A 25,997-nucleotide genomic window follows, 5' to 3' on the forward strand; every position below is an offset into this window, starting at 1 on the left:
TGTATTATTAAATACATTAAATGTATAATTTGTAAAGATAGGGCTCATTTTAACTACTTGTTATACTGTTATGAAGGTTTTTTTTTTAACAAATCATGTTTTTATGTTAAAAATGAAAACCTGAAAAGTAACTAAGGCTGTTGGCTAAATATAGTGGAGTAGAAGTATAAAGTTACATAAAATGGAAATTATCAAATAAAGTACTACATGTACTTAACTACAGTACTTAAGTAAATTTACGTAGTTACACCACTGGCAAGCAACACAGGAATTTAGCTTCGGGTCTTGAGGACTTGTAACGTTTAATCCCCCCCAAAGAGCCTAAACTTCTCTGTTGTGTTCACAGCTATAACGTTACTGCGAACTAGCTATTTGTCACTGCAGCGCCACCAGTACAAGCAGATAAAAGGAGCCCGTCTCCCTCCATACTGCAGCACACAGAGTTTTCTCTTTGGTTTAAAGGATATTGCTAAATGGTTGGCTTGGTAACAACTTTTTTGATCGTCTGATTGTTATTATAATAATGTTGTTGTGATCAGCATCCAGCAGTTACCTTGATAAGTACATTGCTATCATAACAGAAGGCATAAATTAAATTAACCAGCCTGTTATGTATTACAGATTAGAGTCTTTATGCACTTGTTCCATCCTCACTCGTGGCTTAGATGCTGATTGTGTGTATCAGTGCCAGGGAAGCATGAAATGTGTAGTTTTAATGACCTGAATCGGAGTGTTATTGTTTTGCTTTTATTGCTGTAATCAGTGTACACAGTCTGGGACAGTTTTGGGGTGTTAGGGGACCAACACTGTGCGTTTGTGTTTGTCCATGACTGTGTGTACTTTGTGGGCGTTTGTTTGAGAGAGACTAATGGCCCGGTGCCAGCCGAGGGCCTGCAGGGGGATAATTGCTCGTCAAAGCTTCTACACGAGTCATTACCACAGATTTAACCTCTGACCCCCCGCAGCAGGCTGACCGGGGCGCTGCAGCCAATGCCAGCCCGGGGTTTCATTATTGGGAGCAGAGACACCAACTGAGGTTGTTGGCTGTCACATCTGTGTGTCTCTGTTTGTGCTTTTCACTCTTTCTGTGTCTCTGTTGGTTACCGTTGACATTGTCTGTTAATGTTATCCTCCAAAGGTTGCTGTGTCACCATGCAACTCTATTAGCTACAAAATACCTTTGTATACGACTCATTTGCTTTGGCAGATAAGTTCAGGAGAAATCGTAAAACACAGGCGGTTATAGCCGTGTTTCTGGCCACCTGATGAATGTTATTCAATCTCTTTTTGGTCTTCACCAACTGCTAAGATAAATATCTGCTCCACCAGCTGGTCACTAACTGTGCCAATCTGCTGTTTGGTGCTGGTAGAGCACAGTGGGCTGCCCCAAAAAAAACCAAAACAGCAACCCCCAAAAACCCCTGAAACAATCAGCTGAAAGATGCCTTTAGATGAGCTCCCATGCAAACTATTCTGAAAAAGCATGTTTTATACAGGCACAACACTATTTTTTTTAAACATCAACCTGTCCTAGAGTAGTAAGTCAGTTCCAGTGTGTAGGCTAATTTTTTTGTTGTTAAATAAATGGTTTTCAGACAAAATAGTTTCTTAGTATCTCTTTCCTGTAGCTACTCTAGGTATGTTTCCATCCACAGGATTTTATGCGCATTTACAAGTTGCGCATAAAAACCCCTGAGTGAAACGCAAGAGAATATATCTTAAAATATTACAAAATATGTTTTATCCTTGGCTGAGGTAGAAAAGTTGGTGTTTGGATCAAAAGAAAACTGCGACAAAGTGCTATAAAAACAGATTTTGTAAATAAATGATGACATACATGACACATTTCATTTCATGGTGGATCTTCTGCTCTGCTGAAGAGATGAAATATAGTAGCAGTTAAAAACAGTCTCCTCATCACTCCGCACATTTCATATAACCTTCTTTCACATTATAACATAAAACAAATGTCAAGTTTCTCCGTTTGAAGTCTGACTGCCGCTTTTTTAATTGCGTCATCTAGTGCATAGTATGGTTGGTTTTCGAACTGGAGAATTTGTGCAGCCTACTGCTTATCTTGATGAACCAACTCAACTGAGCATTAATTAGCTTTTTCTTTTGCCAATTTTGTTGAAATTATGTTAAAATTTGTGATACATTTGGCTATAAACCTGGCTTCTGTTTGACATTCTGGAGGTATTTCCTGAGAGCACCTGGATGCAGAAGATAAGATAAGATATAAGATCTTTATTGTCAATGTCCAAGTTCAGTGAAATGCTGTAAGAGCTCACTTATAGATGCAATAGAAATAATTACAATAAAGTGTGAAAAAATATTGAGAAATGCTATGCATGCACAAACAGTGCAAGGTAAAAAATACTATGCCAAATACTATTAATTGCAAGTGAGAATACTGTGATACACACAAGAATAGAATATAAATGTGCAGAAACCACCTGAATCCTGCAAAAATACAAACAGAAAAGCAGTGATTTTGATTTGCACCTTCTGACAGACTCAGACGGACACGGCTGACACTATCACACGTTGTTTCTATCTCTCACATATCAAAAGTTGTTTCTCCCTCTTGGCTCTCTCATCTTCTCCGTTGTCCGTCAACAGAGGCCGCACACAATAGAAGCATGCACCATTGACCCCCATGAATCATACTCTGTGTGACTGACAGCGCCTCACGCCTCACCACTGCTCCTCTGTCACACACACAGATTGAGCCTGCATGATGGATTACACAATGGATTATGATGGATTATAAACCTGGCATTCACAAACAAGTCTTTGGCTTCGACGTATCAACAGACACTGACTCACAGCGTTGTGGTCGGCTGCAGGGTGAGATCATTGTTTCTGTGGATTTACTGGCCTCAGATCAGAGCTCAGTCTGAGGCTCACCTTCATTTTTTTTATTTGGTTAACACGAGTTTCTCACTGTGGTGAAAATAGAAAAAAGGAAACAGTTAGAGCGATGTCACTGTTTGCTTCTCTGGAGTGTGACTCTAAATGCGTTGCTATGGTAACATTGTACATTCCCCTTCTCATCCTCTTCACTTTTCTTCTTCTTCTTCTTCTTCTTCTTCTTCTTGGTCGGTTCATTATGAATGGACAAGAATTTCTTCTTGATGAACCTAAATGCATCTGAGTGGGTTCGAGTATTTAAAGGGAAAGTGTCTCGTTTTTTCTTGTTTGAAATTCATTTATGCATAAGTGGACGGCTGAATGAATTCAAACATCACCAGCTGCCTGAAAACAGGACGTCGTGGGTGATATAGTGCAGGATTGTTTGGCCGTAAACTGACAATGTGTTTGTGTTTGACCACAAAACTACAGACAGCTTCAGATTTATGATTCAAGGATGGCAGTGCAGCATACTAACTGTCTCCATCTCTCTCTCTCTCTCTCTTTCTCTCTCACACACACACACACACACACACACGCACGCACACCTTCTTAACCAGATTGAGGCGGCTGCATGACCATAACCGTGACAGAGTGATTTAAAGTCACATTTACACACATGAAGACACACACACACATAACACGTTTTGCCCTCCACATACCCACCTCTCTTATCTTCTTTGCTTTTCCAGTCAAGTGAATCTGCAGCGTGTTCGTCATAAGTCTTTACAGCCACCTATAGCTCCCGTCCTGTCACCTTCGCTGGCTGCGACCACTGTGACGGCTAATTATGTGGCTGGGATTTCAGGGCAAGACAGGGAACAAGACAGGATTAATATGAATTTAAATTGGATGTCCTGTCTTTGGATGGATATGGACAAAATATACAAAGTATTGCCAATTACTAGGATAGCAGTATTCTTTATGCATCTGTCTGTGTAGTTTGTTCACTGTTGTCATAATGCTTGATGATACTCAGCATTTTTCATATGTTGCACAGCATTTTATAATGTGCACATTCCTTTATTTCTATCTATTTGTATATTTCTTTCGAGTATATACAGATGCACAACCAGATATACTGGTTGACAGATATTATCAGGTAGTATTCGTGTATATGTATTCTGTACAATATATGCAGAAAATGTTGGTTGGTGTGATTTAGAAATGGTGCTAGCTGTTTGTTTGTTTGTTTTTACCCTTTTAAAAAAAATGTATATTTATTGAGCTATTTTATTCCTATTTATTCTTTATTTTCTCAGTTATCATTTATAGAATTGGCTGACAGTGTACTACATTGTTTGTTTAATATATAGTAATATATAACAATGTTAAATATTATTTAATGAAGTATGCTGTTTGATGAAGTAGCTCTCTTTCACAGTTAAATCCACATTAAAAAGGTTGAACTGATTATAAAATTGAGGTCAAAGGTCAAGCTCACTTTGACCTCTCAACAGCTGCTAGTTATGACAAAATGGCACACAAATGTCTGACAGGATAAAATGAAAAGTGATGACATTTTATATCCAAAAGGTCAAAGGTCAATTTCACTTTGACATCTTACTATTCTGCAAAAACACTTTTCTGGACTTTATTCAACACCATAACTCAATAACATAAATGCAGGTTGTGACCATATTTCACATTTTCACAGATACTGAGTTGTTGACACTAATGCCGTGTGTCCACCTTTAAACTTTGGTGATTGTGTAGATCTTCTACGCTCTCAGGTTGAAGATGTGTGTGAAATGTCCTTGTTTTAGAATTTGTAGCATCTGTGAAACAACATCATGTGACAAAACTATGGCACATAACTACCTATCTATCCTGCTCTCTAAAACCCCCAACATATACACTGGAATCATACATGTTAATACACTGCAGTGATAAAATATAAAATACAATAAAAATGTTATTGTATTTTTATTGTATTTTATATTTTATTGCTTGAAGTATGCCTAGATTGTTCTTTTTATTTAATTGTCATTGTCTATGTGTGTAATGCTGCTGCTACACTGTAATTTCCCAGCTTGGGATAAATAAAGTATATCTATCTATCTATCTATCTATCTATCTATCTATCTATCTATCTATCTATCTATCTATCTATAACTTCTATATTTCACCAAAAAAATACACCTAACACTTTTTAATTAAATTGCTTCAGTGCTTGTTGCACATCCCCAAGGTGGCAAAAAAGATCAATTCACGCAGGTTTAGTAATAAATTATATTAGTTTTTCCTTTAATTTGTTACCCATCTGTTGATCAATCTTTCCAGCAAAATTAACTCCAAGTACACCAATGTGCAATATACTGTGTTAAGTAGATGGTAAAATTTTCACTATTTCTTGTCTGTGAAAACTAGATAACTCAGGGAATATCACAGATTATAGAAGAGCCCAATATGGGATTTTTGAGGTTAATACCAATGATGATTTCAGAGGGGGAAATTAGTCGATAACCGATTTGGTGGCCAATATAGTAATTTTTTGAGCTGGGATGAAAATAGACCCTTTTTATGTGTTTTGTGCACCAATTTTTCACCAAATGTACCCAGAGAGCACCTTTCTCAAACCTAAAACTTATTTTATAATATTTAAAATTGTTATACATTATTATACATTATAAAACTTAATGTATTACATTGTCAGCCAATTTTATAAATGATAAATGATAAAATACACAATAAATGGGAATTTAAAAAAAAATTATATATCAATTTTTTTTTTTTGGAGAAGAAGAAATAAATTTAATAGCTAACATCATTTCCAAATCACGGCAAGCAACAATTTCTGCGTTATATATTGTGTAAAAAAAAGTTTTCATAACGGTACATATTGGACATATACACCGATACCAATATGCTCTTTAAAAGGCCAATAATATCTTCAACCAGCGTAGTTTATAGAATTGCACAATTGGAAAGAGAACATCAGGGGGTTTTCGTTGTTGAAGAAACGCTTTATTATAATAGAAAATTTAAACCATTTCAGTGGAAGTAAAAGAAGAATATAGTCTCCCTCTCTTTTGAAATTAATTGAAAAATTTAATGTTTCTGTAAACCTCTGATCTAAAATGTCTTCAAGGGTTCTGCAAAGTCACTTTAGTACATTTCTGACAGAAGTCAAAGTCAAACCATCCCAAAATAACAGCATGCACTGGAATACAACAGAAATATAACAGTGTTAGAGCATCCACAGATGGATGCTTCTCCCCTCGTCTCCCCCCTGCTGCTTCTGTCACGCATTCTCCTCCTTGCTGCTGCTGAATACAAGGAGCAGGACTCTAATGTGACCTTTACTGCTGATAAATATGTGGCTGGCTGCTGGAGTATAGAGTAAAGAGCAGCACTCCTATTTAACCTTTTTTTTCTTTTTACAGTATGAATGCTTTGGGCAAGATGCCCTTTTATAGCATTCATTTAAGATAACAATGTTATAAAGCATCATGGCTGCAAGAGACTTCTGGCTTTATGGGAAGATTAGATTGCTCTGCCCTCGTGGCTCTTCATTCTGTTAGATGTTCTTTAATAGTTGTCTTTCTAAGCCTGAAAAGGGGAGTTAGAGCAGACGAATGACTTTCCTGGACTTCCCACATTTCAATTATTCATCGGTCAGAGAGTTAATTTCAAAGAAGGAGAAAGCAGAATTAGAACAAAGCAGGAAAAATGGGAGAAATGAAGGAGAAACAGATGAATGAGATGATGGTGAAAAGATTTATTGAGACTGAGAAAAATTTAGAAAAGTTACATGCAGGTAGGATTAAATCCCTCAACCTGTAATCTGTGGTTTGAAAAATTAGACGCTCCCCTAAAAGTGAGTCACTGGTGGAGTGGAGCTGCTGTCGATGTGATGAATCATGAATCAAAAAGCTAAGAATATGTTCTGGAGTGAAGCGTATGCTCAAGTGATTCAGCTTTTGATTGAGGAAAAGCAGCAATGAAATGTGGATTTGAGAGACTACAGGTTAAAGAAGAGTGAAAAGAAAGACGAATGCAAAGACGAAGAAAAAAAGACGCACAACGCAGAAAGGAAATCAGATGAATATATGTATGTATGTGTGCAGCAACAGTCTCCCTTTACTTTTTTTTGTCTTGTTCTTTTATTCCTCACCCTTCCCCCTTCTCCTCTTCTGAGAGCTGTAGCGAAGGATGGCGTTAAGCCTCTTCCAGCCCTCTGTCCAAAGCTAATGCATTTCCCTTAAATATTTCAATATGCTCCTCCTCTGTTCTGCAAGGTTGAGTACAAGCTCTCCCTCAGCTGGTGCCCACAGAGACGCACTGCCACCGATAAAATCCTGCCAGGGGTTTGATGTCTCAGAGTGCTAGAAACAACTTGCATCAAAAAGAGGGAGAGATAAAGGAGGATGTGGGAGGATATAGATTATTGATCGGAGAGGGAGAGACATCAAACAACTGGCTGGGTATTTGTGTGACAGTGCATTTTTTATTTTTACTTTCTTCATATTTACTTTTTTATTTTTAAGTGTGCGTCTGTGATGTAGAGCACTTCCTGCACAGATGTAGAGCAGCGTGCGGGCTGATGCAACACGGAGCAAACTTGTGTTGTTCATCAGATGTGGTTCTGCTTTGCAAAATCTGGTCTGACAGGCACGTCAGTATTGAGGACAGAGGCTGCCAATATATAAAATGAATAAATGACTCAATTAATAAATTAACTAATGAATAAATATGCAATTGAATATTTTGCAAGAGTAATATTTAAAATAAATAGGCAATAATTACATCATTGAATGGGACATTAAATTATATTTATTATTTATTTTTTTTATTTTATTTACATTTTTACTGATTCCCCTATTTATTTACTCTATTTATTTATTTTTCATTTTTTATTAATTGATATTCATAATTGTTTTAATGCAATTATTTTTTTCCTTTGCTTTTTGTTTACTTTAATATATTTTTAGATTTTATGTATGTATGATTTTAAATGAATAAATACACTTAAATATAAATTTAAAACAAAATAAATATTTTGAAAATAAACATACATTTAAAAGATATAAACGCTAAATAAATAAAGAATTTTTAAAAAATTAATGTTACATTTTTATCAATTAATCAATGCCTGCATTTATTTATTTGTTTTTCTACATTTTTGGCATATTTATTCAATTATGTTGGGTTTTTATATTTATAATTTATTTTTAAATTTTGGTAGCTCCTGTCCTCCATACTCCAGTGAAGCACACACTCAAACACAAAAGGCCTATGAGCGAACCCAATCTACACATGAAAATAACACCTGAAAAATCCAGTTCCCACGTTACAAGCTGTTGTGTAACACAATAAACCTTGTGCATGTTTGCTTCTTTGTGGAATTGTTCAAAAACACTTCCAGTAGTGGCTGCAGCAGCAGCAGTGAGTGAAGCCTTTATGGTTCAATAATTTCTGTTCTTCATTATGGTCTACACCTGCCCTCCCCGATTATTTTCTTTCTCTCTGCCTGTCTCACCATCGCCTTCATCACTCCTGCCATTATATTTCATGGCAGCAGGCGTCGTGGGGCTGGACCTTGAGGAAATTAAAAATCTTTGTTGCTTTGTCGCTGTCCCTTGTGGGTGGGCGGACGTCAATAAAGTCTTGTATTATCACCTGCCACACACACACACACACACACACACACACACACTGGAGACATACTGTACTCTAGATAAAAGAGCATACACACAAACTGTACTGTAAGCTATATACATTTACTCATGGTGACAAGTAAGCACACAGACAAAAGCCAAACACAGACACAGTGTATTCATTAACCTGGGGGTCACACAGTGCTGTGTGTGCGTGTGTGTGTGTGTGTGTGTGTGTGTGTGTGTGAGAGCTATTATCTGTCTGGTATCGATGGAGAATATAATAAAGACAAATATTGATGTGCCCTTTGTTCTTGTATATGTTCTAGTTGCAGAACCAGTAACCGGAAAAGCCTCATCCTGACCAGCACATCGCCCACTCTGCCGCGGCCGCACTCTCCACTGCCAGGACACATAGGTCAGTGTTTAAAAGTTATACACATGAGGACCTGAAATGACTTTTGGTTCATAATCCTGCCTGATAACCCGCCGTGTGTGTTCTCTACTTTGTTGTGTCCATATGTATTTCAACAGGAAGCAGTCCGTTGGACAGCCCGCGCAACTTCTCACCAAGCGGACCCGCCCACTTCTCCTTCGCCTCCTCTCGCAGGTTGGCATCCCTCCTTTTGTTCACACAACAAGTCACACATGCAACATTGCAAGAGCGGTGCGAAGAAGTTGAGTGAAATTGTTGATCGGATTATTTTTACACACACATACACACACACGCATGCAATGAAACTCTTCGGGGAACACACCCACGCAGACACACAAACATGCAAAATAAGAACTGCATGCGGCGGTCCTGTCTGTGTCCTTCGCTGCTCCCACCGCGTGTCCGTGAGACAGAGAGCAGGTCCAGGTGAATGAGGCGAGGTGCCAGAATTCTTCCCAAGCGTGTGTCCCTCATCACTCACTCAGAGGAAGTGTCAGACGGGGCTGGAGAGGGCCAGAGGGAAGAGGGGAATAAAAGGAACCAGAGTGTAATTGGATAGAAAGGGGGTGAAGGTGGTGGGATTGCCTTAGTATAACCGTGTTGTTTGGAGGGACTAAAATAGAAACCAATATTGGAATTCTGGCTATTGAAAGTGATAGAGAAAAGATTCTAACATATGTTCTCCATTTTCCACTTTCATTTATTTATTTTCCTCAGGGCTGATGGTCGTCGATGGTCCCTGGCTTCTCTGCCTTCCTCAGGATATGGCACCAATACACCCAGCTCAACGGTGAGTTTAAGAAGAAAGCCACACACTCATAGCTCCTATGCAGTTGCTTAAAGGGATAGTTTGGATTTTCTGAAGTGAGGTTGTATGAGGTTCTTATCCACAGTCAATATATTACGTGTAGTAGGTGCTCTGCACGTTCCCAGTTTGAAGATCCAGATGCGCGCTCCAAGCGGGAAATTAATGAATGTTTTGCTGCAGACCAGGACTTACACAAAAAGTATTTGAACCACCTAAACAAAGGCCCACAATGAAAATGTTATAAAGTGGATATATTGTACATACGTCTGTTTCCTGCCTGGAGCCTGCATCACGATCTCCAAACTATAAATCTGAACTCTCCCTTTAATGTTTCACTTAGATTAATTGCACATTTTGTTTTATTGTCCAATATGTCACAATGCTAAATCTCTATTGAATGTCCTGATTAGTTTTCTCTCTTCTGATGAATGTAGACTTCAGTAGCTGTTTCTGAACTAAGTATTCAATCGAGCTCAGTTTGTGTTTAATGCAGACCAACAGTGTAGGAGGGCGCTTTATGTTTGATGTCTCTGTTCTTCAGATGTGCTAAGGTTATGTCTTACAGCTGTAACGTCTAAGAAGCATTATTTATATTTGCTTTGATCTGACATGCATAGAGGTATATTGTATTTGTTCTTTAGCTCTCATTATGTTATCACTCTTGTAGGATATGTGTGTGTACCAAGTATTGAGTGCATATAGATGGAAATACTTTTCACAGGCCAACATTTCCATATTAAACATAATTTTTAAAATAGGTCTTTTGTAATAATATTTTTTTTCTTGAGACACTGAATTTTAAGTCTTCATTTAATGTAAGCCATAATCATTATAACTAGAAGAAATTAAATAAATTAAGACATGAAATGTTTCATTCTGTGTGTAATGGATCTATATAATTTGTTATTTCCAATATTTTTTAATAGAATTACTGACAAATAAACTTTTCTATGATATTCTAATTTATTGAGATGTACCTGTATTTACTTACATTAATTTATCAGAAATTTGACACTTGGGGACAAAAGACATTAATCATAAGGGAGGCCCCCATCCAACTTTTTCTCTCCACCATTCTATTTTGATTTCCAATACCATTGTTTTGTGTCTAATTTAAAAATTAAGGTAGGTAAGGTAAGATAGGATGAGGACAATGATTGCTGTGGCACTACAAATTGATTCAGCGACTCACTCTGACCAAATGACACTGAATTTATATCTATACTTAAAGGTCAACTCGGGGATTTTTCAACTTATTTACCCATGTTTTTGTGTCTGAGTGTCTAATGGGGTAAAACAGCTGTGCAATATCAATATGCTTGTTTTTATGCCACTTACAGGCTCAGATTGTTTGTGTGTCTGACAACATTATGGAAATAACACGACAGAGGAATAGAAACTTTTTCTTCACCTTTCTTTTCTTCCGGTCTGCTTGTTATAATGTCTTGTCTGACTCACGGAGGAAGAATACCTTTGTTGTAAAGAGTGGAGCCTGTTTCTGCCGATATTCAGACTCCAGAAAAAGACTTGGTTATACACAATAACAAACAGACTTTTCTCTGTAAGGTATTTTCCATAATGTTGTCAGACACATACAGTAACAATCTGATCTGGTCAATGGCAAAAACAAACTCTTTGAGTGGGCTTACATTGACTGTGTGCAATTGCACTTGCAGCACTATCACTCAATACCGGACCAATGCTATCTCTGCTTATTGGATAGGAATATCTCTTAGTCATTGTTTGATGGACGTATTTATGCATAACTGTCGTCTGAATGACATATTTCAGATCAGGGATCTCTAATGTGCCCACACAAGGCGTCTGCAGGTCAGGTGGTGGATCAGGTTGGCTGTTAGTCACAAGCTTGGTGGCTCGATTCCTGTAAAAGTGTCCTTAAGCAAGACATTATAGCCCAAATTATTCCTAGCGTATGAAAGTGAGTCACTTATACAAAAGCATCTGCCAAATCAATATTATGTAACATTTTAAGAGCCTGTATCAGAGTGGGTGTGTGTTTTCTTTAAGTTTTCTCTTTAAGAGGTTACCAGCAAAACTGTCTGCAGCACAGACGTGACTACAGCAGCAACTTTCCTTCAGCTGTCGTGTATTATTGCTGCAGCAGCCGCCGCACCCTGTGCTCTCTCAAATGTGGGATAGAGCTGACTAAGTGTGTCCTTGTAACACAAAACTTGTGACTATCAAACAAGGCAGCACAGTGGAGCTGCAGTCTCCTGTAAAGTCTCCTGGAGTCAAATGTGAGGCCTCTGGTGACTGCTGTGCTGTCGTTGTTCCTATCTTCAGACTGTGCACTGTACTTTATTTCATTTTCACTTTTACCAGAGACACAGGAGAAAGGTAACACTAAAAATGTTGGATCTGCTTTTTCTTCTCCTGAGAGAAGAAAGCTGCTTTAGCTTAAGTTTTGAAATCAACACCCAAAACTGCATGTACGATTTTCCATCTGTTTCTAAATTGATTAGGTGGGCTTTTGTATCGTTTACATGAATATGTATTTCACTCAAACTTTATTTGCATATATTTCCATGCATAAAATCTGCTTGTAAATGTATGTCCCAAAAGTTGCGTGTTCTACATGTTTCTTGCTCCACTCTGAAATGATTACATGCCACTCTTGCAGCCAAACGCTCAGATACACAAACACACACAAGCCACGAGTTTTAGCCGATTATCTAAAAGCATTAAAGCGCTAAAGGACATGCATCGCATCTAAAGCAGAACTGAAAATAACTCATCAGTTGCTAAGATATGATCAAACTGCTTCAGCTGATGGCTTGGCCTTTCTCATTAAAAAAAAAGAAGTGGAGCAGGGATAATGGAAAGGAAATGTAACCAATCTGTATTCCTCCACTGTTCCTGTAACTATTTCTCCCTCCATCACTTTATCCCCAGAGAAGCGGAGATGGAGGATAAAGAGAGGAAAGAGAGACAAATAAAAGCATGTAGGTGGAAGTGAAACATGTTTTGATGCAAACAGAGGGACAACAACAATGTTAACTTTTGTCTGAGTGAAGCATAAGAGACTACTCAGAGAAATGAACCCTGCCAAGGTCCATTTGGTAAATAGCCCATTTGAGAAATGGACCTTAATGTGTATGACGCTCAGGTGGAAGCAAGGTGTTGACTCATAATCCACCCCCTGTACACTTCTGTGCCATCTGAACACAATCACTTCCTCTGCGTCTTTTTCACACATCATTTCTTTCATTGACTTCACCTCACAGCAGCACGTACAGAGAGACATACAGAACACTGCAGGCAACTCATTGATCTCTTTTTACTGGGAGATGAGGTTAGAGATGGTTTCTCTGCATCTCCATTCTCCTTTTTTCCACCTCCATCGCCCCCCCCCCCCCCCTTCACCCTGTCAGTGCTCTGCTAGTTCTTACATGGGCCATTACTCGCTTGATTAGTTACAGCAGGACTCTTGCATACTGAAGAGAGTGGATGAAAGGAGATGTGTGTGTGGAGGTGTTTCCTATATGAAGAGGTAGATGTGAATTAAATGTATGCAGGAAAGCTGCAGAATGTAAACACTTGAGAGTGGAGGTAACGCACAGATAGAAGAGGGAGGAGGTATGAAGGATGAAGGCTTACAGGTGAAGAAAACCGTCATCTGTCTGTAAATCCCAATTCTGTATTCCCTTTGTTTGAATATCTGTTGAATCACAACACCACAGTTTTAAACCAGGACACATGCAATCCAGCTGTCATATCCCAACTTCAGATCATGCCTCAACGCTGGCAACAGCCATAGCCAGAGGCATCATGTTTCCGGTTGTTGGGTCCGATTCTCGGGATGCAATATCTCAGAAACGCCTGGAAGGAATTTCTACAAATTTGGCACAAACGTTCTTTTATTAGATTTTGGAGGTCAAACATCAACCTCACAAAACACCTTTTTTCATTCACAACTCAAGAATTCTTACACCAGTTCTGACAAAATTACACGCAAACATCGGATGAAATTATGACATTTTAGACTCAAAAGGTCAATGGTCAACTTCACTGTGACACCATACTGTTCTGCAAAAACACTTTTCTGGCCGTTATTAAACACCATAACTCAGAAACAGTAGGGGGACATTTGGTTGGATACTGAATTGAAACAGATCTTGGGTGCCCAGCTTGAAACTGGTGATTCTATGCCGTAATGTTGTCTGTTTATCTATTTTCTATCTATTTTGTATGTGTTAGTGATTCCACATCTGTCCGCCCTGGCAGTGAGGTCCTGCCTCTGTATTTTTCCCCAGTTTGTCCTCATCTGAGTAGAATAAAGACAGAGGATGCTGTTTGCAGTACAGATTGCGTAGCCCACTTGAGGCAAATGTTTTGATTTATGATATAGGATAGATAAATAACATTTATTTGACTTGACCTTGTTAGGCGTTGTTGTTCTTGTTCTGCTGTATGTCTATTAGTGTATAAGTTCATTGAGAGAGACAAAAACCAGAGTCAAATTCCTTCTATGTGTTCACATGCTCGGCCAGTGGAGCTGATTCTGAGAGAATCAAAAGTTGTTGTCATGACAGGAGACAATGCTTCAAACAGGGATGTTGCTGCAAAGAAGCTACAAATTCCAAAATATGGATGCGTCACACATTTATGAGTCTGAACAGATATGGATGTAAACTTAACTTTAGTGGTTGGTGGAAGCATTCAACCGCAAGGCGACAAATCTAGTTATCTCAATTCACCCTCAAGGTGTTAAACACATTTTTTACTGCTGATCTTTCCTTTAAGTCACATGTGACGTGGAAAATTCCTGTGTGCATAAAAGAAGCTACATTTTGATGTGACCTAGAGTTTACCAGTATATTTACATCATACTTTGCAAAAATAACTTAGAGCCAAACATCTATGAGACACAGTCATCCTAAACTTTATGATTTAATAATGACTTTGCAAACAGAAATGCAGATTTTTAATGAATTATTAATTTAGCTTCATAAAAAACATTGCTGCTGTATAAATGACTCATGAGCATTCAGTGTCTGGGCAGTGAGGTCAATTTGCAAACTGTTTGGATTTGTATGTTACAAGGACAGAGCTACCAGAGCGCACAGATGTTCACCAAGGCCATGAATGGTAACAATAGTGAAAACTAAACTGTGTGCCTTCGCCTTGTGATTCACATCCACTCCAAAATTTAATGGGTTCTTCCTTGGCCCATTGTGCACCCTCCTCACTTCACCTCACCTTCAAGTTTCATGAAAATTGGGCCAGCAGTTTTTTCAACAACCCTGCTGACAAACAAGCAAAGAAACTGGGGGAAATAAAGTTTGTCTGCATGTGTGCATGCTTCAAACAGTTTATTTTTAGGGAAAACATGCAGAGACTCTTTTCATCTTCTGTCTTGTTATGTGGGAGGAAATATTTTAAAGTTTCAGAGCTAGAAATGGAAACTTTACACCCTTACTAGAGTACATATACTTGCAAATACAAACTCCAAAGCATCGGCAGATTACAGAGCTGTTGAAGCTGACTGACTCAGGTAAACTGTAACTGCATAACAAAGCCAGACAGTTCTTCATCGCTGACAACCTTCATTTCCACTGGCGTTTCCTCAGTCTGTGAAATCTCTGTGTATCTGGGGAGATTCATAATTGATTCTGTTGACTAGACTTGCTGCATTCACAACATCATCATTTCAGTGCTTTTCTGGAGGGTTGCAAGTGGCTGAGACCCGAATGGAGTTTCTAATGGATTTTTATCGCAGAAATCGTTGTGTGGCCAAAGCCAACCATGGTGTCCCATCGGGAGATGTGTTCATTAAGCCTCCCATTGATCCAGGCTGGTTTTTTCCCTCCTGCACTGAAGAAAGGTCTTTTGTTTAAAGCTGAATAGTGCTGCCATTAACCCCCCGAGGCAGCAGACACTTAAGGCAGCAGTCAACTTTTAGGTGCAGAGACTCTTTCATTCCCTGCAGTCTTTTTGCTCTGGTGTTCAATCCACATTACTCTGTTTTGTTTCCTCCTACACCAACTCCTTCTGGATATTTTTCTTGTTTCTCCACCTCTCTCTCTTCCTTTCTTGTTCTTTTAAGTTAGTCGTTTCTTTGTCTTAGTTCTTTCCACCCACTCACATCATAGTACACCTTGTGCTTTTCTCTTCTCTTCTCTTCTCTTCTCTTCTCTTCTCTTCTCTTCTCTTCTCTTCTCTTCTCTTCTCTTCTCTTCTCTTCTCTTCTCTTCTCTTCTCTTCTCGATTAAGGTAATCTTGCCATGTGTTGTTTTTTTGATGCCTTCCCCCCATCACTGGATATTTATTTTTAAAATATTGATGTTGCAGCTACAGAGGGAAGATTGTTGAAAGAAAATCTAACAAAGAGCAGTTCATAATTTAACCCCGTCTCTCTCTCATGTCTCCCTCCAGTCGTCCAGCTCGTCCCAGGAGCGTCTGCACCAGCTGCCCTTCCAGCCGACCATGGACGAGCTGCACTTCCTGTCCAAGCACTTTGGCAGTACTGAGAGCATCACGGACGATGACGGGGGCCGACGCTCGCCGCACGTCCGCCCTCGCTCTCGAAGCCTCAGGTGAGAGCGCAGAGGGTCACGGGCAAAAGACCGTTTTAGCAAATGTTGACCAGCTACTGGGCAACTAGCCAACTTTAATTTTGTTATTTTTTTCTTTTTTACCTGTAATTCATCCCTGAGAGCAGAAGCCATATAAGGACTGGTTTCTTCTTGTAACAGGAAGTCACGTCCATGTCCATCAAAAACAAAGTGCTGTGACATTTTTCTCCAGATACAAAACGTCCATGATTTATTGTTTAACCATCAGGTTGTTTTCTGACTACAGAAGTCTGATATTAACATTGCTCAAAGCATTATTTGTAAGTAGCTGATTGGAGGGTAGTGTAGTGGTTAACGTTCTTGCTTCAAACAAAGAGGGTCTCGGGTTCGAATCCGGTTTGCGGCTCTTTTGTATGGAGTTTGCATGCTCTCCCTGCATCAGAGTGGGTTCTCTTCCATATCTTCCTCCCACGGTCCAAAGACATGCAGCTTAGGTTTTATTGGTGAATCTTAATTGCCTGTAGGAGTGAATGACAGCAGGAATGGTTGTCTGTCTCTATGTGTCTGGTGGCTCCAGGTTAAGGATAATGAATAAACAATGAATGAATGATTATTAGAGAGTATCTAGTGAGGAAAAACATCACGTCAAGCTTTAATTAAAAGGCCCTTTAAGGTTATGAGAAGGAAAAAACTTAAATTAGTGTGCAGGGACAACTTCCTTCTCTATGGAAGTCGAGGATGAAGATCAGACTTTAACATAACTCCTGAAATCAAAATAATACATCTAGAAAATGTATTTATTGGGGAAACTGTATCTCTGTTGAAGCAGATGGCAATATGCAAATTTTATTACATATCCTCGGTTCTGCACACTTGTTAAAGGCCCCATCTACACTGGATGAAGGAAACAACGGTTTTGCTGATATCAGCTAAAAAAGGACAATATTAACCCCTAAACTGTATTGCAGTAGGAGGATAAAGTAGCAGAAAATAGAAATACCCCAGTACACGACGAGTACATCATTTTTCGCAGAGAAGTTGAGTAAATGAACCTTAATGTTGTTGCTTTCCACCACTCTTATTATATCAGTATCAGTCCACCCTCCAGTGCTTCGAGCCTCTCCTGAGTGCAGCAGTTTCTCTATTAGCAGCAGTCTCTGGTGTACCCTCCCTCCAACCACACCTATTATAGCCGCCCCTCTGGATGCAACATGCCCTAACTACATACAACACGTCACTACTTATCAGTATTCAGTTTTCATATTAAGCTCCTCAGCAGTTGCTGCCCTAGATAATCTTCATTCTTGTGGCTTCAGTATGCAGAATGCCTTGATATTGTACCTTGACATGTCTCATTATTTCTATTCATATCACATCTTTCTGTGAAGCTAAACCCTGTTTGCCCACAAGACATCTTTTCATGATATGCTTCTCTTTTGTGAATGTATAATTCAACACAATATGAGTTGATATGAGGAAAAGTATTTGGGGGCAAGTGTTGATTTGCCATATTTCAGTGCATGTGTTTGTAGGAAAGTGTACATGTGACTCTGAATGTATTCACGCTTATCTGACGTCAGTACCATGTGTGGTGTTACGTGCAGGATGACACCAGATCCATTAGAGAGACTCATCTGAGTTTACTGAATATATGATTGGTCTATTAACATAAATGTACAGACAGGATGGATACGAGGGGAAACAGTGAATTATTCCTTCATTCAGGTGAAAAATATTGCATCTCACCGTCTGCCTCCCCTCACTCTGTGCTGTGTATTACACTCCTGCTCTGTGTTTGTCTCTCTGCAGCCCGGGGCGCTCTCCATCCTGCTATGACAATGAAATAGTGATGATGAACCATGTCTACAAGGAGCGCTTCCCCAAGGTCAGCCTCATACAAACAAATACACAAGCGTATACTGTGCATCCGCACGAACATCATTTACACTCACAAACAATATGCATCCAGTCAGTGGCAACATCTTCAGCTATACTGAATCACTCTACAATTAAAACAATTTGAACACATTTTTATTAGATTTACAAGACTTTTTTAAAACCCACAAGACAAATTAAATTAATTTAAAAAAGACATTAAAAATTAAATGCAATTTTTGTTTAATCTTTCATCAGATATTTCCCTCAGGAGTTGGTGGAGACCAAAAATAAAGCTTAAAGAGAGTGAATATTGGACTTAGATTTATTAGGGTATCAGCTATTGCTAACAGGTTTCTAAAGGAGGTCTTGGGCAAGTCAAGTCGAGTCCTTAGTTTAGAAAAGTCAAGTCCCAAGTCGAAGATTATTCAACAGATAATGGCCATCTAATACAACATTAAATTAAATGTTAACATTTTAATATGCGATCAACAATGAAATTTTACTTAATTAAGGTCTGGGTTTCAAGGGGGGGGGGGGGTTCAAGGGTTTCAACGTATCCGTGGTTTAAAGAAACTTAATGCTACAACGGCAACATTTTATTCTATCTATTGTGTTGATTGGTGATATCAGTCATTATCAGGCTAATATTAGCTAACATCAGCCCTCAAAGACTGATCAGAATTGGTCATGATGCTTGTAAACAATAACAACATTGAGCATTTTTTATATTTTATGATGTATATTTATATTTAAACTAAAAAACATGAAATGTATGGTCAACTCATTCAAGTCATCATGTTTCAATTCAAGTCACAAGTCTTTAATTCACTTATTTTCAGTCCAAGTCACGATAACTCCAGTCCACATTTCTACCATATGGTCTGAAAATATAGCCGATCATTCACAAAAGTAATTTCCTTCAACAAGGCTCAGGCAGAAATGCAATCCCAGCATGCAGACACTCATGAGTCAGAGCGCTACATGAGTCAGAGTGTAAGTAGCCCCAGTAGCATCATTGTTCGGCCAATGTCCTGCGGTTTGAGTCCCGGCCACGGGACCTTTGGTCCACGTCGTACTCCTCTCTCTTTTTAAATGTTTCCTGCCTCTCTCACTTTGATGCTCCCTCCTGCCGCACTAAAGCTGTTATCTCTGTATTTCTTTGCCCTTGTTACTTTGAAAGAGGCTTACCATTCTCGTCTGACCTCCAACATAAAGACAGCTCTCAGTCAGAGGGTGGCCGCTGAGCTTTTATTTCACAGTTCTTGGCAAGTTGTTGACATTGCGATGTGTGAAAACTCCCTGAGGTCGCCCACGTTTGAGATACTAGACCTGACCTATGAGTCGTCGATCATGAGCACAAAATCAATTAGATCACGTATCTTTCTCCAGGCCAATATGTAATCAAACTTAAAGCTGCCTGCGTGCGTTATACACTGAGACATGGATATAAAACTCAATGCCTGAAAACAACTATTTATAACATGGAAATATGTGTCAATCTGCAGTTAGATTTCCTCAAACACTGTATTAACACACAGACACACAGACACACACACACACACACACACAGTAATACATTGTGAAGCAGTGCTAATGAGCGTTCCCACATACAATTGTTCACCTCCCAGGACTGTGAATAAAAAACTCAACATTGCTGCATCCTCACTTCCATTATGAGGAGAATAATTAGCAGTAGGTATTTAATGGATGCCTAATAGGGTCAGAATTCTGGTATTGTGATATTTTTAGACTGCCGCATGTTCTTTACAGAAAGAAAAACAATTAGGACTATTTGCCTCTTGCTTTTTCACATTGTGTATGTTTTGTCAAGTGTGACATTTAAAGCTGGAGTAAGGTATTTTTTTTCTGTTCATTTGTTTTTGTTAGAAACTGGTTTTATACAGATTACAAATCAGATTACATAACGGAGTTCCAAAATAGTTTTCTACCCTTTTTTGGTGTGTTAAAACACGGACACAAAACCACACCAGTGGTGGAAAAAGTATTCAGATCTCTTATTTTAGTAAAAGTACTAATACCACACTGTGAAATTTACTCTGATGCAGGTAAAAGTCCTGCATTCAAAACCTACTAAAGTAAAAGTAAGAAAGTATCAGCATAAAAATGTACTTAAAGTATCAAAAATAAAGGTGCTCGTTATGCAGAATGGACCTACTCAGATTGTATTTAAGCAGCATTTTCCTGTAGGGCTAATTTTAACCACTTAATATACTATTATGTGGTTTAATTTCTTGCAAAATGATTTTAAATTGATTATGTTTTTCATTTTAAATCTTGAAGTAACTAAAGCTGTCAGCTAAATGTGGTGGAGTAAAATGTACAGTACTTGAGTAAACGTAGGGCTACTTAGTTACATTCAACCACTGAATAACACTTTTCTCTAACTCCCACTAATAGGTGTATAAATTAAACAATATTGATACTGATTTAACTGATTTCACATGTGATAGTAACTAACAGTTCACCACCGTCTTGTATTATTTAGGCCACAGCTCAGATGGAGGAGAGGCTGGCAGAGTTCATCCACAACTACTGCCCAGAGAGCGTTCTGCCGCTGGCAGACGGGGTCCTCAGCTTCATCCACCACCAGGTTGCAGAGCTGTCCAGAGACTGCCTGACCAAATCCCGCGAGGGTCTCATTACCAGCGTCTACTTCTGTGAACTGCAGGAGAACCTGGAGAGGCTGCTGAACGACGTGAGTTATGGAAGTGGAGATAAATGTAAACTATTTTCAAGCCATGCACATCTGTAACCCGTCTCTCCCTCTCTGTCAGGCCTATGAGCGCTCGGAGAGTTCGGAGCTCACCTTCGTCATCGAGCTGGTCAAAAAGCTCTTCATCATCATATCTCGTCCAGCCAGGCTCCTCGAGTGTTTGGTGAGTTTCATCCCTCCATCTGATAATGCAGTGAGTTTTGTGAAACAGTCGCTCTCTCTCTCTCTCTCTCTCTCACACACACACACACACACACACACACTGATACAGATTCACCAAATGAGCTTTTAATGAATCGAGTGACAAGATCCTTTGTTTTCTGAGGGCCTTTTCACATTTGTCTTCATCTGTTGGGAGAGACTCCTGTCCTCCCCCACGGAGACGGAGGGTCGACTCCTTCACGCTGAAATGTCATTAAAGAATGAGCAGAAGTGTGGCAGGCTGTCTGCTGTGTACTCAGTCTGAAGGGATGAAACAAAAGTTTTCTAAGTGTGTCACAGCTGGAAGATGTGCTGTCACTCCGAAAAGGAATACTGACTTTAAGACTTTTAGAATAATCTTATATATTGCTTTGGGTTTTTTCATGACACATAGAAAGACCTGAAATCTCTCTAAAATATTGTTTTTTATCAAATTAGTTAGGGCAGATTGATGTAAGATAAAGAGATTTTCTGAGTTAATACACTCCATACAAGGAATGCACACTCCATGATAATATACCTACATGCAGCCTCATTAAAAATAGTCAAGGTGCCCACACCTCCATCTTAGATCTTTAAAAAATTGAGAAAAAAAACCTTCAATTCAATTAAAACCTACCTGTTGTGTCCTATACCTTCAACCATAGTTTGCAGAAAGAAATAATAAATAAATAAAAATACAATTTTAAATAATCTAGAATTTCATTCAACAGAAAAAAACAACTATTCACAATGTAGCAGAGAGCAACTGTTGCTGCCTTACATTTACATTTCTTGCTAAATGTTCAGGCTCCATCAGTGAAGTTATAAAAGACAAGATTGTTCTTTTTTTTGTAGAGAACTGAAAAGTATTAGAAGAGTTTTCCAGCTGCCTTCAGAAGAACTTCAGCTGCTTGTATTCAGACACAAAAAAGGACAGCTTCTTTTGATATGAGTTCATCAGAAGGGTTTCATCTCTGAATTTCTTTTTGCTCTTAAAAGGACATCCCACTGATCATGGAGCTTAGTTGCATGAGTAGTATTACTCAGGGTGTGAAAAAGTGTGTGTGTGTGTGTGTGTGTGTGTGTGTGTGTGTGTGTGTCTCCTCCGAGGTTCTTAAAGATTCCAAAATATGAAAAATAGCTTTGATTATGTCTTCAGGTTTGGGGCCTAAGATGTAAGGTGACAGGTGTTGGACGTCAGGTTGTAGATTTATGTCTCCTGTCTCCACTAAAAATGACTCATAGCCTGTTGCTTTGTCACCATTAGTCTGAACACTTTTTACTATGAATTCGTGTTGCCAGTGGTTGAATGTAACTACATTTACTCAAGTACTGTACTTAAGTACAATTTTGATGTACTTGTGCTTTACTTGAGTATTTGCATTTTATGTAACTTTATACTTCTACCCCACTTCATTTTATAGGCAAATATTGTACTTTTTACCCCACTGCATGTTTATAAATTAAGCCACATAACAGTATATTAAGTAGTTAAAATAGAATGAAACCTGCCTTGACAACAGTAAAATGCTGCTTACATAAATTGATCAAAAATAATAATCCATACATTTTGTAATATATAATCTGAGTGGGTCCATTCTGCATATCAAGTACTTGTAATTTTGATACTTTAAGTGCATTTTGATGCTGATACTTTTGTACTTTTACTTCAGTAAGTTTTGAATGCAGGACTTTTACTTGCAGTGGAGTAATTTCACAGTGTGGTATTACTAATTTTACTGAAGTAAGGGAACTGAATCTAATACACGTCACCTTGCATTCAGAACTGCTTATATACACTTGCAAAGAAAATGTAGTTTCACCTTCAGTTTTCATTATTTATTTGAATGTATGTGTGTTGCATTATGCAGTAGAGGTCATGGATTTGTTTAAGCTGTGTACTTCAGTGCATCAGACTTGCTGCTCGTCTCTGCAGCAGCAGAGTATATGCACTATCTATACCGCCGCAGGATATTTTTCCAACTTCCCTCAAAACTGTAAAATATTCTATCCACCTCCACTGCTTGTTGATTTCCTCAGCAGCACATCGAATCAGCGGGGAGACAGAGCCTTGTCCTTGACACGTTACACCGAACATAACTCACTACAACTTACTTAGTAATAACAAGCCTCTCTGTATGCGCAGGAGGCTTAGCAATACCTGGATATCAGCTCACTGATTGATGGCTTCACATGCTCATCACTGGCGTCGTCCCTCCTCCAGCCGGCCCCACGGCTCGTCTTTCCGTTTCCAAGGCAACCGTCAGAAGAGGTCGATAGGGTCATGCAGGATGTGGAGGGGACTTTAAGATCCTCACAGCCCCGTAGGTTAGAGAGGAGAAGACACACACACACAGATACAATGTTGCAGAGTTCATTTAGCATTCAAGTCAGCTACGAGTTGTGATTTGCTGAAAATGTCACACAGTGAGTCGGCTGTTAGCTGCAGGGATATTATCCTGGAGCAGAGCGAGCTATCAGAGAGGCAGGTTAATTCCTCCCTTTCTGTACTCTCTTCTTTTTCTCCAGTCGAGGGGAGCAGATATGAGAGAGCAGAGAGGGAGGAAATGATCCCGGCTGCCCCAGGCTCTGCTTTCTAATCAAAATGTTATTCCACCAACAGGAATGAAACAGAATCCCACAGGACACCACAAAGGGCTGTTTCATTGGGGGGAAAAAAAGGATGTTTCAGGAAAGCAATTTAAAGTTGGGAGGTGTTTTAACACTGATTGTGTTTGTTTGACATCCCCATAGCGGTGTTTGGTCATGAATTTGCAGCAGGTTAAAGTGAACTTTAGTGATAATAGGTTCAGCACCTGGACATACTTAAACAGAATAACGTGATGTGACACAATGTTACATCAGTTCAGTTTTCACATCTCTTTCTGCCGAGGAGAAAGTCAGTCATCATGGATCAATACTCAGCTGTTAAACAATAATCAATACATTCATATATTGTGATACATGCTCCTGTAATATGTTACCGACATACTGATCAATCAAAGCCAAACAGATACCAGATTTTTGATGCAGATATTTCTATATATTATTAGTATAGACAATTGCTAACATCAGAGTTAATTGCACATTTTTTATACATTTAACGTGTTTCATACGTAGTAAATAAAAACCCTAAGAGACACAATAGTCAACCAAAACGCAATACAAAACCAAAAAATAAACAAACAAACAAAAACAAGCCAGGGTATGGGGTAATGTATGGGGTATATTTGAATATGTTATACAACATAAATGCATAACATTAACGATTATTGATATGATCACTTGCTTTTTTTTTCTTATTAAATTGTGACCAAAATATATATCAAGTAGGACATTATGAAGCTGGAAAATCTTAATTAAAAATGTATTTACTTTTTCTTTTAAAGCAAATATAGCAAAGACGTAGTGGCTGTAGCTTCTCAAAGGTAAAAATTTTTTTGTCTTCTTTGAAAGTAAATTGAATTTCTATGAATTTTTCACTGCTGGTTGGAAAATTTGAAGACACCACCTTGGACTCCTGGAAACTGTAATGTGACATTTTTCACTATTTCCAGATATCTTAAATACCTAATAGAACAAAAAAAAAATGCACACAATTAATTAACAGTAAAAATACTCATACGCTGCAGCCCTAAATAAGGTACATATGACTCAAGCTTGTTAAAATAAAAAATAAAAAAATCTGTTTTGGGATAATATTTTACTCAACATTACATGTTGTGCATTTAGAAATGTTCCTCTGCGTGTCTTAAGTGGTTATTTAGGTTACTGTTGCCTTTCTATCATCTCAAACCAGTCTGGCCATTCACCTCTGACCTCTGCCATCAACAACACATTATGGCCCAGAGAACTGCTGCTCACTGGATATTTTCTCTTTTTCAAAACCAATTTCTGCTAACCCCAGAGGTGGCTGTGTGTCCCAGTATATCAGCAGTTTGTGAAATACTCAAACCAGCCTGTCTGACACCAACAACCATGCCACGTTCAAAGTCCCTTAAATCACCTTTCTTCCCCATTCTGATGCTCGCTTTGAACTTCAGCAACTCGTCTATACCATGTCTACATGCCTAAATGCTTTGAGTTGCTGCCATGTGATTGGCTGATTAGATATCTGTGTTAACAAGCAGTTGAACAGGTGTACCTACTAAACTGCATATTAGACCGTTGAGTGACAATATCTATATCATGATTCTACCATGACTGGGCAGAATATCATGAGTCAAGTTTTATATCATGATAAGTTGCCTATAACAGCAATCTTTTAATCATTCAAAATCCTTCCATCCCTGGTCACCTTTTGCTGATCTCACATGAAAATTAGTTTAATTAATTAAATTTTGCAATAGAAGGGACGGCCATTTTCTTTCTGCAATCCTATACTTCAAACACTTGTGTAGTAGCAAGTGTTGATTTTCAAGTGGCAATTATCTGGTGTTGACAGGAGCTGATTGGGGTTACAGTATGTGAAGAGAGATGACGCGGTTCCGGCACTGGTCTTTAAATCATTCTGAAGGTGTTTATACTCTGTTGCTGTGGACTTGAAGACATTTTTTCTAGCTGAATGTTAAATCTGCACCCTGTTATTATTATGTTATATTTCAGCTCCCCTTAGAGTACCTATGAATACTACATCTTAATCGTGATGGTAGATCTTTATCTTGGTACTTCATAGTCTCTTCCCCACCAATGACAGGAGTTCAACCCTGAGGAGTTTTACCATCTGCTGGAGGCAGCGGAGGATCACGCCAAAGAAGGACAACTGATGAAGGCAGACATCCCTCGATACATCATCAGCCAGCTGGGGCTGACCAGAGACCCACTGGAGGGTAAGAGAAAAAAAGATACACACGTATAATAAAGTAAAAAGTTTTTAATTTGCTGCGTAAGAGATTGGTTGGTTTCTTGC

The 25,997-nt window shown here is 38.7% G+C and overlaps 1 protein-coding gene across 1 annotated transcript in view; it reads left to right on the top strand.

Annotated features, from left to right (window-relative positions):
• mast1a (microtubule associated serine/threonine kinase 1a) overlaps positions 1-25,997 on the top strand; it is an 84,796-nt gene that overhangs the window by 30,078 nt on the left and 28,721 nt on the right. Inside the window, exons 3-10 of the mRNA XM_059338922.1 lie at positions 8,843-8,931; positions 9,048-9,123; positions 9,667-9,739; positions 16,154-16,314; positions 18,103-18,178; positions 20,678-20,887; positions 20,967-21,068; positions 25,785-25,917. Coding sequence (XP_059194905.1) covers positions 8,843-8,931; positions 9,048-9,123; positions 9,667-9,739; positions 16,154-16,314; positions 18,103-18,178; positions 20,678-20,887; positions 20,967-21,068; positions 25,785-25,917 — 920 coding nt within the window. The remainder of the gene's footprint in view (positions 1-8,842; positions 8,932-9,047; positions 9,124-9,666; positions 9,740-16,153; positions 16,315-18,102; positions 18,179-20,677; positions 20,888-20,966; positions 21,069-25,784; positions 25,918-25,997) is intronic.

This window comes from Centropristis striata, chromosome 1, assembly GCF_030273125.1.
Source record: "Centropristis striata isolate RG_2023a ecotype Rhode Island chromosome 1, C.striata_1.0, whole genome shotgun sequence".
In the NCBI taxonomy this organism is placed as follows: Eukaryota; Metazoa; Chordata; class Actinopteri; order Perciformes; family Serranidae; genus Centropristis; species Centropristis striata.